This window comes from Gorilla gorilla, chromosome 13 (assembly GCF_029281585.2).
Source record: "Gorilla gorilla gorilla isolate KB3781 chromosome 13, NHGRI_mGorGor1-v2.1_pri, whole genome shotgun sequence".
In the NCBI taxonomy this organism is placed as follows: domain Eukaryota; kingdom Metazoa; phylum Chordata; class Mammalia; order Primates; family Hominidae; genus Gorilla; species Gorilla gorilla.
The window spans coordinates 84,579,102-84,594,975 of NC_073237.2; the positions used below are offsets into that span (position 1 = coordinate 84,579,102).

A 15,874-nucleotide genomic window follows, 5' to 3' on the forward strand; every position below is an offset into this window, starting at 1 on the left:
TGGAAGTTTGGGTGGGAGAGTGCTGGACCCTGAGTTCAGAAGTGGGAGAAGTCTTGACCCTGGGTATCCTGGTGAAGAATAGATAATGTCTGCCCTGGGAAGCCCCTTCTCTCCCTGACAAAGGCTGGGATGGAGATGGGCCCTCTTTGCTCAGCCAACGTGCGAAGCACAGAGTCCCCATCCCACTGCCTCTCCCTTTCTCGCACTCTGGAGTGGTGGTGGGGATAGACCTTCCAGCTCTGTGCATGTGTAGGTGGGGGGCGGGGGGCTGGGGGGACGGCCTTCATGGAGGCTGCTGAGGGCGGCGAACTCCCCTGCCCCAGATGAGTGAATGACCCTGCTAGGAAGTCAGAGCCTGCAAGGGCTGTGGGGGTATCAGGTGGAGTGGGCTCCAGGTACACCCTCAGTGCACTGGGCAGGTCTCAGGCCAGGCTCTCTGGACCCCACCTGGGTGATGTGGTCACTCCCTGGAGGACTGCTGTCAGGCCCCGGCCACCCACCCTGGGCAGCACCGTCCCATCGCAGGACTGGACTTTCTGAGTCCTGAGACAGGATGGTGCTGCCCAGGCCTGACAGACTGGGAGGAACTGTTAAGTCCTCCATCTCTAGACCAGCCTCCCACACAGCACGGACAGTCTCTTACCTTTACCCTCAGGAATGATCCTTCTCACTCTAAGGCAACCAAGGCAGAGCTGAGGACCTGTGCCAGGCTGGGAGTCAGTCCCCTCCCTAAATGGGCCTGAGGGAAGCACCATCCCTGCCCCAATCCGCCGCAAGTTTCTGCCCAGGAGACACATAGGGAAGGGAGGACGGGGCCTCCCTGCTGGCTGACACTGGAAACGCGGGACCTGGAAGAAGAGGGAGCCCAGGGCTGGCAGGGGATGCTCCAGGCCCATGGAGAGCTCGGGCTGCACAATGGGGCTGCCCCTCCTGGGCTGGAGGCTGTGCCCTCTGCAGGACCTGAGAAAGTCCAGTCCTGAGATGGCACAGCACTGCCCAGGGTGGGTGGCTGGGGCCCAACGGAAGTCCCCCAGGGAGTGACCGCATCACTCGGCCAGGGTGCAGGGAGCCTGGGCTGAGACCTGCCCAGTGCACTGAGGGTGCAACTGGAGCCCACCCCACCTGACGCCCCCACAGTACTGACAGGATCTGACCTCCCAGCATGTACCTGCCTCTCCCTGCACCCCAGCTGCCCACCCTGCCTGTTCCCTGGCTTCCTCCATCCCGTGCAGCCCATAGACTGTGACCATCTCACCGGCCACTCTGGTCCTTCCTTTGCCTTTGTCCTGTCAAAATCTCTGAGCAAGATCTCCCAGGTCCATCCAAACACCTGCTTTGTCCACTTTTGACTGGGCTTTTGGGCACCACTGGCCCATCCGAGCTGTCCATAGGGCCTTTGATAACGTGCATTACACACCTGGCATCTCCCAGCAGTGCTCAGCAGCCCCCGCACCAGGTCCCTGCTGACCAGATCCCACACATCAGGTCCTCCCTGACCACACCCTCACTGATTAGAACCCCATGACCATGCCCCACTAACCAGGCCCTGCTGCCAGGCCCACAGTGACCAGGACCCTACTGACTGACCAGGACCTTACCCACCAGGGCCTCACTGACCAGGTCCTTACTGACAAGGCCTCATTGATCAGGTTCCACCGATCATGACCCCATTGCCTGGCCCCACAGATGAGGTCCTACTGACTAAGCCTCCGGGGAACAGGCTGCCACTGACCAGGCCCCTATTAAGCAGGCCCAAGGTGACCAGATACTTCTGACTATGACCCTAGTGAGTAGGCCCCACTGAAGGCCCCACACTGACCAGACCCCTAATATACTGAATAGACCCCACCGACCAGTTTATTATTATTTGTGTTCCAACCGATCAGACCCCACTAATAAGGCCACCACTGACCAGGTCCCCACTGACTAGGCTTCCAATGACTAGGTCACCAGATCCCCACTGGTGAGGCCTTCACTGAGGAGGCCACCCCCTAGCCAGGTCCCTGCTGATCTGGCCCCAACTGACCAGGTCCTGATGGCTAGGTCATCTCTGACCATGATCCACTGACGAGGCCCCTGTGCAGCGGTGCTCAACGTCTCATTATAATGCCCCAATCAGCCCACAGACCCTCCCTCCCTGCATGTGTGCCCAGAGATCAGGCCCTGGGGGGTTTCTTGGGCCCCAAGGCCTCTCCTCCAAGACACAGGAAGGGACAGTCAGCCTCAGGCTCCAGGTACCCAGCTTCACACTCGCCCCCCAAGGCCCTCTGGGCCCATCTCAAAGGAGACAATGAGGTGGCCTGGCACTGCCTGGACATGCCATCTACCCTATTCCTGAGTGTCAGAGTGGGAGAAGGGAGGGACATTTGGCAGACGAGACACCCTGTGCTGCTGGGTCTCCCAGGGCCCTTCCCACAGAGCCCCGATCTAGAGACACAGCACAGAGGCTGCAGACAAATTAATCCAGAACCCTTGAGGCTGAGCCAGGGACCACATGAGGACTGTCCCCAGACAGCCAGAAGGCCCTTTGCTAATTTCTTGGTACCTCAGTGGATGCAGCAACAGTTCTTCTGTTGGGGACTAGCGAGTGTGTCCTGGGGAGGGCTCACCTGTGCTTCTTCAGTGGTTCCAACTCTGCTTCTAAGAAAAATTACTCATTCTAGGGCTGGAACAGAGAAAATACAAGATTAGTTTGGAACATCTTGTGCCAGAAAGTAAAAAAGTGCTGACAAGAGTAACAGAGACAAATCAAAAAGACATAAAGTCAGACATAAAGAAATGTCTACCACTGGCCTAATCTTGGAGAATTGGAGCACCAGAATCATGAGCTTTCCCTTCTCCTTTATTTATTGGTTTTATTTCTCCATGTAGAACAAACAAGAGAATACGAAAATAATCATCTGGCAACCATCACAGTAATACTTGTTCAAAGACAAGACATCAATGAAATACTAAATCTAGTGGGTTTTTAGGAGTAACCAGATATTTACAGAGCCTCAAAGTATCTCCACACAAAATACGGTTGAACTACAAAAAGAAATTCATAACATTAGCATGGACAAACCTGGCAGGTACTCCTTAAGTCTCCTACTATATATAGTAATAAAACCTGTAAAATGCAAAGAAGCCTTCGATGACCTTTACTAGAGTATCAAGGATGATTTGATTGTTTGGCTGTTTAAACAGCTGACATTTGGGCAATTTGAGTAAGTCAAACTCCATAATACTGGTGTTCGTTTGCAAGATCCACTTAAAACTTAAGGGGGCTAAAAAACATCATTTAAAATACCATAATAAATTTTCATCATACATATGATATGAAAATATTCTACTTTAGTAATGAGAAGCAATTAAAATTTCATGTAAATAGTCCAGTAATAAAGTTTTATGATCTTTTAAATCACACAACTTTTCCTTAAGATTTTATGGTTAAATATTCTCTTTATTAGATGTGGCTTACCAGTGGATTCTAGAGAAGAAAGCAGATGGGAGCAAGTGCCCAACACAGCAAAAGCTGGAAAGAAAAAGAAAGGATTATGTTCTTTACCCAAAACATTTCAGTTAACTAAGTGTGAGTTTAAAATCTAAAGAGTTGAGAACGTTATCAGAGTTAAAAAGAATGAGAAATATGTACGTACAATTACAATACAAAATCACTATTAAATAATTAACGCATGGCATTAATTCTAATTGTGGTTAAATATCAGCTTTTCCATTCTTTATTCATGTACTCAACACCCACGTGCTAAGGCACTAGAATCAGTACTGGAATTACAATATGAAGATGGCATGGTCTACCTCTCAACAGTCATATGCTACAACCTAAAACAACAGACAGGCAGGCAATGTCCGTATAGAGTCATAGACACTATGACAGGTATAAAGCAGGGCACTACTGGAACACACAGAAGGGACATCTATCCCACTTTTGTGTCAATATCATGGGCTTTGTGGAGGAGATAAATGGGTTGATACCTGAAGGACAAGGAAAAGCTTGCCAGATAGAGAGACCAGGCGAAGGCAAAGAGCCTGAGGTGAGGAAGAGCCCTACAGAGTTCTACTCCGCCCACTTTGGTGCTAGAGCAAAGGGCAGAGTGCGGTAAGCGGCGAGACATAAGGCTGAGTAACCTGACAAGAATTACATTGACACAGGTGTTTTTATTTCATGGTGAAAATTTTGGAACTTTTCCTGAGAACAGATGTAAGCCAATGGCACAGTAAATGACAGGAGATTTAAAATGTCACCTGTCAAGCGACTGCTTATGAAGGGTTTTTCCTCAACTAAGTATTTCTAAATGAGTCTGAGGTCTGTTGGCCTTCAGTCTCTACCAAAACCCAGAGAACTTGATGATGACTTTGTTTTCAGAGAATCCTTTCAACGTGCTGGCTGACAGTTCCATGAGGATGGCAAAAGTGAAGAAATTGTAGAGCCAGTAAAAAAGAGATGGATACACTTCTTGGGAATTTTTTAAGCTATCGGACATGAGGAATTAATGGTACATGAGTATACTCTTCACTGTGAAAGTTTTTGTTTTCACATCTTTCACTAGATGTGTGTAAGGAAAAGATACTGAACGTAGTATCTACTAACCCAATAATGAAAAGGAATGCCATTTGCTATTTACACTTTATTACTAAAATAAACCTAAATTTAATTAATAAATTTTGGAAACATACTTTTCTTTGTTTCTGTAATTATTTGTTCTACACAGTCCGGCTCCATCTAAAATATGTAAAAAAATAATAATGTTTAAGTTAAACAAGAGACATCATGAGAATAACATATCACTTACAAAATGTGGCCTTTAGTATTTTTAGGGACTAGACGTAACATGAAGTTTGCTTAAAAAGAAAAGTAATCACATAAATAAAGTAAAATTCCTACTTATTTTAAGTTTAGATAATAGAGGATGTATCTGTGCAATGCTGTTTAGAGTAATCTGACAAAAATAGATAATATTGGTCTATTGGATATACATAATTTTAGAAAGGTGGTGTTTTATTAGTACAAAGGTTAAATAATGGCCGGGCACGGTGGCTCATGCCTGTAATCCTAGCACTTTGGGAGGCCAAAGCGGGCAGATCATGAAGTCAAGAGATCAAGACCATCCTGGCCAACATGGTGAAACCTCGACTCTACTAAAAATACAAAAATTAGCTGGGTGTGGTGGTGCATGTCTGTAGTCCCAGCCACTTGGGAGGCTGAGGCAGGAAAATTGCTTGAACCCAGGAGGCGGAGGTTGCAGTGAGCTGAGCTCGTGCCACTGCACTCCAGCCTAGTGACAGAGCGAGACTCCATCTCAAAAAAAAGAAGAAAAGAAAAGTTAAACAATTAAAGTCATATTTTGCAATGAATGCATTGCTTTGAAATTCTTAGCAAAACTCTGTCCTTTGTAAAAGTTCAATCCATTTTTTTACTTCAGTAATTTTTTTCTTAAAAAGAAATTTATATTTACTTACAGAAAATTTTTTATAGTAAATTTTTCTTTTTTTTCTAGTTTGTATTCTAAATTAAAGTGGTACCTGTGTAAGTTTCTTCCAAAGGTATATCGAGGGATGCTGAGGTTTGGAGTACAATTGAACCCATCACACAGGTAGTGAGCATAGGACCCAAGAAGTAGTTTTTCAACCCTGGCCCACTCTGTCCCTCCCCGTTCTTATTTCCCAGTGTCTATTGTTCCTATGTTTATGCCAGTGTGCACCTAATGTGTAGCTCCCACATATGAGTGAAAACGAGATACTTGGTTTCTCTTTCTGCATTAGTTTGCTTAGGATAGTGGATTCCAGTTGTATCCATGTTGCTGCCAAGGAAATGATTTTGTTCTTTTCATGGCTGCACAGTATTCCATGGTATATATATGGAATTTTCCAATCTACCTTGGATTTTCAACCTATCTTTGGTGCACCGGGATTGACTCCATGTCTTTGCTATTATGAATAGTGCTGCAATAAACATACATGTGGATGCATCTTTTTGTTACAATGAGTTATTTTCCTTGAGGTATACCCCTAGTATAGTAATGGGGTTGCTGTGTGTGGGATTACATGTGCCTGCCACCACTCCTGGCTAATTTCTGTAGTTTTAGTAGAGACAGGGCTTCATCATGTGGGCCAGGCTGGTCTCAAACTCCTGACCTCAGGTGATCTGCCTGCCTTGGCCTCCCAAAATGCTGGGATTACAAGCATGAGCCACCACACCTGGCCAAGCACAAAGCTTTTAACAGAAAAATGGAAATGAACCTTTCAGTGTTTTATTTATTTAATTCATAAAATGCACTTATTTTGGATTCTATTAAATAATAAATATCTATATGTCATTAAGTGTTTGGTTGTCATTCACTTGTGATTATGGGTGGAAAGAGTTAAGATGATGCAAAGAAACTTTAAAAGTGGTATAGGCTGGGCATGGAGGCTCACCCCTGTATCCCAGCTGAGGCGGGTGGATAACAAGGTCAGGAGATTGAGACCAGCCTGGCAAATATGGTGAAATCCCATCTCTAATAAAAATACAAAAATTAGCCAGGTGTGGTGGTGGGCACCTGTAGTCCCAGCTACTCAAGAGGCTGAGGCAGGAGAATCACTTGAACCCAGGAGGCGGAGGTGGCAGTGAGCCGAGATCGTGCCACTGTACTCTAGCCTAGGCAACAGAGCGAGACTGTCTCAAAAAAAAAAAAAAAAAAAAAAGTGATGTGAACCACAGACAAACTACAATCAAGTAGAGTAAGACCCTAGGTGTACCACCACCACTGCCACCCAGGCCTTCGTTACAGCACCCACAGGTTCCTCCCCACCCCAGAACGGGATGGGCCCTGCAGTGCTCCTACTCCCCCTTCCCGGCCCCCAGACTTCCTACTGCTACCACTAGCGCCGATGCCAATACAACCACCGTCGCCCTCAATGTACCAGCCCACCCTACCAGGTTCCTACCACCTGGCCCCCGTGGGTGTCCTCCTACCGCTCTGATCCAGCTGCAGTCTCCATCACCACCACCAACCACATGAGGCAAGCTGCAGAACCACGTCATCTGCAGGCTAAACGGTACCACAGGCAACTCCTCCTTCTCCTCCTTCAGCCTGGCTTGGAGCAGCTGGGCAGGCAAAGCCCGAAAAGCCCAAAACAGGATTCAGGGAGTGGAACCGTTAGAGCCTCACCTTGTCACACTGGTGACTGGGTGGCAGGGATCAGTTTCATTGAAGGCACTCACACCCACCTTCCAAAGTCCAGCCTCTCCTTCTGGCAAGAGCTGGCCAGGAACTGGGGCCTGGGGTGGGAGTGAGTGCCTTCACTGAAACCAGGCCCTGGCCAGGTCCAGCCGGCCAGGAATTACTGGGCCCACCAGGGCTGCCTTCCTCGGGGAGCCTGAGTAGGAGAAACTCAGACCCAGCCAGCCCTCCCCACCCAAGGGCTGGTTCCCATTCCTGACGCCTCCACCCACAGTGCCCTGTCCCCCACTTCCCCCGTGGTGCCTACTACTCCCTGCCCAGTAGTCCCAGGTGGTCTCTGCAACACAGAGCATGAGGGCGGGACGGGAAACCACAGTGGGTGTGGGGGCCCTGCCGTGCAATCTAGCTCAAGCAGGAGATCTCCTTCTAGTCTGGAGTCGGGCAAGAGGACAACGATCCCTTACTTGGAAGCCACCAGAAGGAAGAAGGAGGCCATTGCTGTCGCTGCCTTTGCCACCTCCTCAGCTCGCCAACACCGCTGGCAGTATAGCCGCCGTAGCACCCCTAATCTGCCCCCTGGCACTAGCAGTGTAGCCCCCAGATAACACATCCAACACACCCTACAGTTTCAGGCAATGTAACCCCAATACTCCCCCCCAAAGCACTCCCCCCACACCGCAGGGAGTGTACCATCCGAGAGTGCCCACAATCTGACCCAGCCACAGGTGTTGCTGCAGTGGATAGCATCCCAAACCCGCCTCCCCCAACTCCACCACAGCAGTTCAGCTCCTGATGGCGCACCCCCCAGTCACAGGCAGTGCAGCACCCAACAACGCCCCTAAACCACCCCCCACTGCCAGCATTGTAGCCCTGGGTAACTCCACCCAACCCACCCCCTGCCGCGGGAAGTGCAGCAGAAGATAGCGCCCCTAACCCTTCCCCAGCCACCAGCAGTACACGTTAGTGTACACAACCTGCCTCCCCCCACCACTCCTGCCACCGCGGGCAGCATAGCCCCAGATAGCCAGCCAACCTGCCCCACCACCAGCAATGCAACCCCGGAGAGTGCCCCCAACCAGACCACTACCACAGGCAGTGTAGCCTCTAGCAGTGAGCCCCAATAGGACACCCAACCCTTGCCCCCAGAGACGTACACGGCAGCCCCGGAACACTCACCTACCCCAACACATTTCTACCACTGTGGCCGAGCTGCAGTCTCCGACGTCACCACCAACCACAGCAAGGCGAGCTGCCACCAACCACAGCGAGGTGAGCCACGGTGGCACAGGCTCCAGCCTCCAGCATGTGGCGGTCCCTCTTCCTTCTCCTAGTCCTCCAGCCCAGCAGAAGAAGCTCCCGCTGCCAACCGCCCTCCTACTGGTCTGTGGCCACCACCAACCGCAGCGAGGTAGTGTCCCAGGTTCCAGGGATCCAGGTTCCATCCATTCTCCAGCCTCCATCAGGCGGAAGGTGGCGACCCCTTCCAGTTCTGTAAGCCGGGCACGGAGCAGTTCCTCAGCTCGACACAGAAAAGCTTGAAATAAGCTGACGTGACCTCAGCATGCTTTATCTACTGAGGTTATGCAAAAGCGGTTCCTGGACTACATGTTCTGATTGGACGAGAGAAAAACCTCTAGGCCTACTTTGATTGGACTTTATTTTCATGCTGTGATTGGTTGTTAAGACTTGCTCTCATCCAATCAGAACATGATCATGGAGTCCAATCAGAGTAAGCCTGGAGGTTTTTTTTCTCATCCAATCAAAACATGCAGTCCAGGATCCTCCGTGGGCATAACCGCAGTATATAAATGATGCTGAAAAGAAATCTGGTGTTTTCAGGTTCCTGTACTGACCTGTCGAGGTAGTCGCATCCCGGCGTAGAGGACTAGGAATCGGGAGTCACTGGCCGTATGCTGGAGGCTGGAGACGCGGGAGCGTGGCTTGCCTCGCTGCGGTTGTTGGCAGCGATGGAGATGGCGCGGCTGGAGAGGTAGAAGAAGGAAAACAGTTTTGGGATAGTTGGAGGTGGGTAAAGAGGGTAGTTAATGCCAAAGGGAAAAAAAGGATAGCTTAGCAGGAGAAGGCGTTGCAAAAAGATGGCGGCAAAAAGATGGTGGGGAAAAAAGTTTTTGGGTACATGGAGGCGGAAAAACAGGGTGGGGAGCGGGAGGGAGGGAAGGTTTTGCAGAAAGCCGGTGGGTAAAAAGTGTTTCGATAGATGGAGGGGGGAGAGAGTGACGAGGAGGAGGAAAGAGGGTGGGGAGAGGGAGCAGGGATTAGAGGGTTGGGAAAACGACGGGAAAATAGTTTGGGGTAGATACAGGACAAAAAAGAGGATGGCAAGCAGGATTGGGGAAAGAAGAGCACGAGTGGTAAAGGGGGGAGACTTTGAAAAGATGGTGGGGAAAGTTTTGGGGGGTGGATGGAGGGGGGAAAAGAGGGAGATGAGCAGCAGTGGGGAGAAGGCTTTGTGAAAAGATGGGGGAAGTGTTTTTGGGTAGATGGAGAAGGGACAGAGAAATGGCAAGGACGAACGGGGGGGGAAAGATGATGAAGAACACAGTTTTTGGGTGGATGAAGGGGGAAAAGACGGTGGTGAGCAGCAGGAGTGGGGAGACGGTTTTGGGAAAAGGCGGGGGAAAATGTTTTTGCTTAGATGAAGGAGCAAAAGAGTGATGCGGGAGGGGTAAAAAGAGGGTGGCCAGGGATAAGGGGAAAAGACGGTGGGAAGAAACAGTGGGGAAAGGGTTTAGGTAGGTGGATGGGGAAAAGGGTGTTGAGCAGGAGAGTAGAGAAGGCTTTGTGAAATGATGGTGGAGAAAAATGGTGAAGAAGTTTGGGGGCAGATGGAGGAAGAAAAAGGGTGGCCAGAGGGAGGGGGTCAAAGGTGGTCGGGAAAAGAAGGTGTAGGGAAGTAATGGTGGGGGACAAAGGTTTTGGCTAGATTTTTTTAATAAGATCGTTTGTATTTTTTCTTTTGAGTAGTTTGAATTCTTTACATATTTTGTGGATGAACCCGTTGTCTGATGCATAGTTTGCAAATACTTGCTTCCATTCTCTGGGTTGTTTCTTCATTTTTAAAAAATTTTCATTTCATTTAATTTTTTTTAGACGGAGTCTCGCTCTGTCGCCCAGGTTGGAGTGCAGTGGCACGGTCTCGACTCACTGGAAGCTCTGCCTCCTGGGTTCACGCCATTTTCCTGCCTCGGCCTCTTGAGTAGCTGGGACTACAGGCGCCTGCCACCACACCCGGCCAATGTTTTTGTATTTTGAGTAGAGACGGGGTTTCACCGCGTTAGCCAGGATGGTCTCGATCTCCTGGCCTCATAATCGGCACGCCTCAGCCTCCCAAAGTGCTGGGATTACGGGCATGAACCATTATGCCTGGCCTTAAAAGGCTAATTTTTGTCTTAAGATTTGTGGTAAGGAAGGAGAAAGAAACAAATTAGTAATCACAAATATACATATAATCACAATGTGCAGTAGGAAAAACAGGGTGTTATGTGGAGTTCAACAAGGACAGTGAATTATAATAGTAGGTTCCATGGAGAAAGTCATCTAAGAAAGTTATACTTTAGCTCCAACATGAAGAATAAAGACAAATGGGGCAGGTACGGTGAGTGAGGAGCAGTGGCCCAAACAGACCAGAGAGTGAATGGCCTGACAGGAATTGTTTGGAAAGAATTTGAAGGAGGTCAGTGGGACTAAATCACAAAACAAAGGAGGATGCCAAAGAAAGGGCGTAGACATTGGCTGGGCCTCGTCAGCTACTCTAAAGATTTTTTTAAGAACCCTAAATGCAAAGGAAATCATTCCCAGGCTTTTAAGCAGGGGCATGATATTATCCGAATTGCATTTTTAAAATTTCACTCTGGACATTGTATAAATGATAGATAGCAAAGGAAAAGGAGTAGCTTTGAGGGAAAAAACGAGGAGCCTGGGAAAACAGAGCAACTCTAGGTGTGAGATGAAGACTGACAGTGTTTCAGAGTGTATTAAGAACATAGGGCACAAAAGCATATTAAAAACGTGAAATAAAAAGCACACATCTTAGGCCGGGCATGGCGGCTCATGCCCATAATCTCACACTTTGGGAGGCCAAGACAGGCTGATTACTTGAGATTAGGAGCTCGAGACCAGCCTGGCCAACATGGTGAAACCCCATCTCTACTAAAAATACAAAAATTAGCCAGGCATGGTGGTACACACCTGTAATGCCAGCTACTCAGGAGGCTGAGGCACAAGAATCACTTGAACCTGGGAGGCAGAGGTTGCAGTGACCCAAAATCACGCCACCGCACCCCAGCCTGGGTGACAAAGCAAGACTCAGTCTCAAAAAAAACATAATAAGATGGGGAGGACTAAAGACAACGAGGATCTTAAAAGTAGTCAGAGGAAAACATACCAGGAATAATCAGTTGCATTTTTATATACCAGCAAAAAGTTACATTAAGTAGATTTTTAAAAAGATACTTAGAATAACAAACACATGATCAATCTATTATATACATGGCATGATAAATTTAGACTGTTCAAATATGTAACACTTTAGTCAGAGGTATTAAAAGAAAAACGGAATAAAGTTATGATAGATGATCATGGATGGGAAGACAGTAACATAAAGATTTTGGTTTTCAAATATGATCATATATGCAATACAATTTCTGTCAAAATAATGACAGATTTTTATGGAAATTCCAAAAATATCTTAAATTTTATATGAAAGATAAGAGGGCCAAACATAGCCAAGACAATTTTGAAGGAGAACAAGGCAAAAATTAGCACAGAGAGGGCATGTTTTAAGTTTATAATAAATTTGATAGGTGATAATAGAGCAAAGATAGTGGTTGTATAAGAGAAGAGAATACAGGCTAAGGAACAGAATCACAATCATAAGGACATTTTATATATGACCAAAGTGGCATTGAAAATAATTTGGGGCTGGGTGCGGTGGCTCACACCTGTAATCTCAGCTCTTTGGGAGGCTGAGGCAGGTGGATCACTTGAGGTCAAGAGTTCAAGACAAGCCTGGCCAACATGGTGAAACCCTGTCTCTACTAAAAATATACAAAAATTAGCTGGGTGTGGTGGCACGTGCCTGTAGTCCCAGCTACTTGGGAGGCTGAGGCAGGAGAATGGCTTGAACCTGGGAGGCGGAGGTTGCAGTGAGCCAAGATTGCGCCACTGCACATCCAGCTTGGGTGACAAAGCGAGACTCCGTCTCAAAAAAAGAAAAAAAGAAAATAATTTGGCAAAAGAATGGATATGGCAGGGCTGCTAAACACTGGCTTTTTCAAGTTGTTTTGATTATTCTAGGTTACCTGCTTTCCTATATAAATTTTAGAATCATCTTGTCAATCTTGTCAATACATACAAAAAATCCTTCTAAAAGATTTACTGAGATTGTTTTGAATCTGTAGATCAATTTGGGGAGAATTGATATCTTAAAAATATTGAGTCTTTGACCGTGAACATAATGTGTCTCTCCATTTATTTAGGTCTTCTTTAGTTCCTTTTATCACTATTTTGTAGTTTCAACATATATCTCCTGCATATACTTAATTGGCTTTACATCTTAATATTTTATATGTTATTGGTACCTTATAAATTGTACTTAAACATTTTTAAATTCAGTATTTTGGCTAATGAATACAAATGCAATTGATTTTTATGATCTTATGTCTTGTGATCTTCCTAAACTCAGTTATTAGTTTTGGTAGTTTGTTGTTGAATCTATAGAATTTTCTGCATAAAAATAAAACATCATGTAATCTTCAAATTAAAGAATTTTACTTCTTCCATTTAAATAAGATCACTTTCTATATCTTATTTTTATTGGCTAGAATGGCTAGGATCTCTAATACATTGTTGAATAGAAATGAAAGGGTGGTCATTTTTGCTGTGTTCTGATATTAGAAGAAGAGCATTTGTGTGTGTGTGTGTGTGTGTGTGTGTGTGTGTGTGTGTGTGTGTGGTATTGCAAAATAAATTTATTTGAAGATAAACTGTCTTATAAAAGGTCAGAGGCAATTCGAGATCCCAGATTCAGCTTGTCTCATAAAAAGATTCAACTTCAAGTAGCACAATTTCTTGTCTGCTTTTAATCCTGAACATTCTTGAAGCACGAAGCAGCCAACTGTTTACACAACACACATCTGTGACATCTTGACTCTGGCACCAGTGGCGCCGCAGCTTTCAGCTCTGAGGCCGCAGGGGCTGCAGCCCTCAGCTTCGGGAGGGCCCAGATCAGGCCACTGTGACCTTTGGCTTTGCCAGCAACAACAGGTCCCAGCATCCCAGCCCTTCCCTCCCCTGGCGCCTCCCAAAAGCACAAGAATGCAAACGGAGACTGGCCCACCACTGAGGCAGGGGTGGACTCCCGCCTGAGTGTGCCAACAGGGCGGGTGGACCGTCCTGGTGACTTCCTGGTGGGCCTGGCCAACCAAGAGGCCAGGTGGCCTCACCGGGCCTGACCTGGCTGCCTGGCAGCCCGGAGAGGAAGGAGGAAGGACGCTCATGGTGCAATAGCTCTGGCCACGCTGGCGGGAGCTACGTGATGATCCTGGCGATGGCTTGCAGGGAGGGGAAGTCGTCGTCCCGGGCAGCATGCAGCGCCTGGTGGCTGCTGGCGTCGCCATGCGTGAGCACCTGCTGGCAGGTGGGGCACACACGGCAGTCCAGGCCCGCCTGCTGGGTGGTGGCCTGCCACGCGCTCTTCTTGTTGTTCTTGGACTTGGTGCTGAGAGTCTTCTCGCGGTTGCAGAAGTCCGTGTGTGCAGACAGGAGCTCCTGCTGCTTGGCCGTGTCGGGCAGCAGGACCAGCAGCTCATTAAAGACCTTCTGGAAATTCTCTCCCAGCAGGTCCCGGCAACTCTTGTAATACTGGGCTGTGGAGATCAGGCCCTGTCTGAAGTCCCCTGAGTGGCTCTTGAACTCGCTGAAGCGGGCCTCGTCGCTCTTCAGGAAGTCCCTGATGGACTGGATGAGCTGAAGTTTCCTCTCCCGGAAGTTCTCGGCGACTAGGTAGGCCCGTGGGGCAGGCGGCGGCCTGGGTGCTTTTGTGGTGGTGGTGGTGGTGGTGGCGGGACTGGGGACACAGGCCGGCTGGGGGCTAGGCAGAAGGCCAGCGAAGCCGGGGGGCGGCTTGCTGACTGGGGGCACCAGGCCCGGTGGGGGAGGGGGAGGCGTGCCCTTCAGGAGCACCACAGCGCTGAAGCCTGGGGGCGGCGGCATCCGGGGTGGGCGGGGGCCGCCGAGCGCTGGGAAGTCCTCCTGTGGCGTGGGAAGAAGAGCATTTTATCACTAATATGATGTTAGTTGCAGGTTTTTGGTCAGTATACTTTATCAGGTTGAGGAAGTTTGTTTCAATTCATAGTTTCCAGAGAGTTTTTAATCAGGAATTAATATTGGATTTTGTAAAATGCTTTTTCTGCATCTGCGGACATGGTCATAGAATTTTTCATCTTTATTCTGTTAATATGGCACATTATATTAATTGATTTTCAAAATTAAAGCAACCTTGTATTTCTGGGATAAACCCCATTTAGTCATCATGTATGAACTGTTTTATGTATTGCGAGAGTCATTTAGCTACATTTTTATTAACTGGATAATTGTTGTGTCTGTGTGCATGGTGGGGATTATCATCTGCAGTTTTATTTTCCTGTAATATCTATTTTCCTGTAATATCTGCTCTGAAACCAAAAAAGGTTTCAGAGTAATGCTGGCTGCTGTGGTCTGAATGTTTGTGTTTCCCCCAAAATTCACTGCATTGAAACCTAACCACCAATGCAATAGTATTAAGAGGTGGGAACTTTAGGAGATGATTATTTCATTAGGGTGGAGACCTCATAAATGGGATTAGCGCTCTCATAAAAGAGGCACAAGGGAGTTCATTCACCTCTTCCACCTTGTGAGGACACATAGCAGGTGCCATCGATGAGGAATTGACAGATGCTGAATCTGCTGACACATTGATCTTGGTCTATCCTTACTCCAAAAGTGTGAGCAATAACTTTCTTGTGTTTATAGATTACTCAGTATAAGTTATTTCGTGATAGCAGTCTGAATGGACTGAGACACTGGCTTTATAGAGTAAGTTGGAAAATGTCTCCTCCTCTTCAATTTTCTAGAAGAGTTTGTGTATAATCAACATTATTTACTCCTTAAATATATAGTGCTATTTGACAGTGAAGCCATATATGTTTAGGGTTTTCTTTGTGGGTATGTTTTTAACTGTTTAATTTTTAATAGATATGTTTATTCTTGAGTGCCCTTTGGTAATTTATCTATTTCAAGGAATTTCATCTAAGTTGTTGAATATATTAACATAAAGTTGTTAATATTCTCTTATATCCTTTGAATATCTGTAGAATCTATGACTTTATTAATCTCAAAGAACCATTTTTAATTCATTTATTTTCTTTATATTTTTTCTCTTTTCTATTTCATGGTTACTAATCTTTATCTGTCCCTTTGGCTTATTTTCTTTATCTTTCCCTTTGGCTTATTTAACTTTCGTATTTTCTTCCAATTTGTTGTGCTTATTGTGTATGTCAGCTTAATTTTTTAACAGCTTTGCTGAGATATCATTGATATATTAAAAACCATATGTATTTAATGCGTACAATTTAATGAGTTTGAACATATGCATATTCTCGTGATACTATCCCTACAAAAGTTTTCTTGTGTCCTTTTGTTGCTTTTTGTTT

General features: G+C 46.9%; 1 protein-coding gene and 1 long non-coding RNA gene across 2 annotated transcripts in view; both read right to left on the reverse strand.

Annotated features, from left to right (window-relative positions):
* LOC101152072 (uncharacterized) overlaps positions 1-8,718 on the reverse strand; it is a 36,575-nt gene extending 27,857 nt beyond the window's left edge. The window contains exons 1-4 of the long non-coding RNA XR_010130265.1: positions 8,344-8,718; positions 4,678-4,723; positions 3,461-3,514; positions 2,610-2,665 (exon numbers count right to left, since the gene is read on the reverse strand). This is a non-coding gene — a long non-coding RNA (uncharacterized lncRNA). The remainder of the gene's footprint in view (positions 1-2,609; positions 2,666-3,460; positions 3,515-4,677; positions 4,724-8,343) is intronic.
* Positions 8,719-13,453: 4,735 nt separating this feature from the next.
* On the reverse strand, positions 13,454-14,441 carry LOC115935771 (E3 ubiquitin-protein ligase ZNF598-like). Its single transcript, XM_031014223.3, has one exon. It carries the CDS (start codon positions 14,394-14,396, stop codon positions 13,713-13,715), a length of 684 nt encoding a protein of 227 aa, XP_030870083.3. The 5' UTR covers positions 14,397-14,441; the 3' UTR covers positions 13,454-13,712.
* Positions 14,442-15,874: the final 1,433 nt, after the last annotated feature.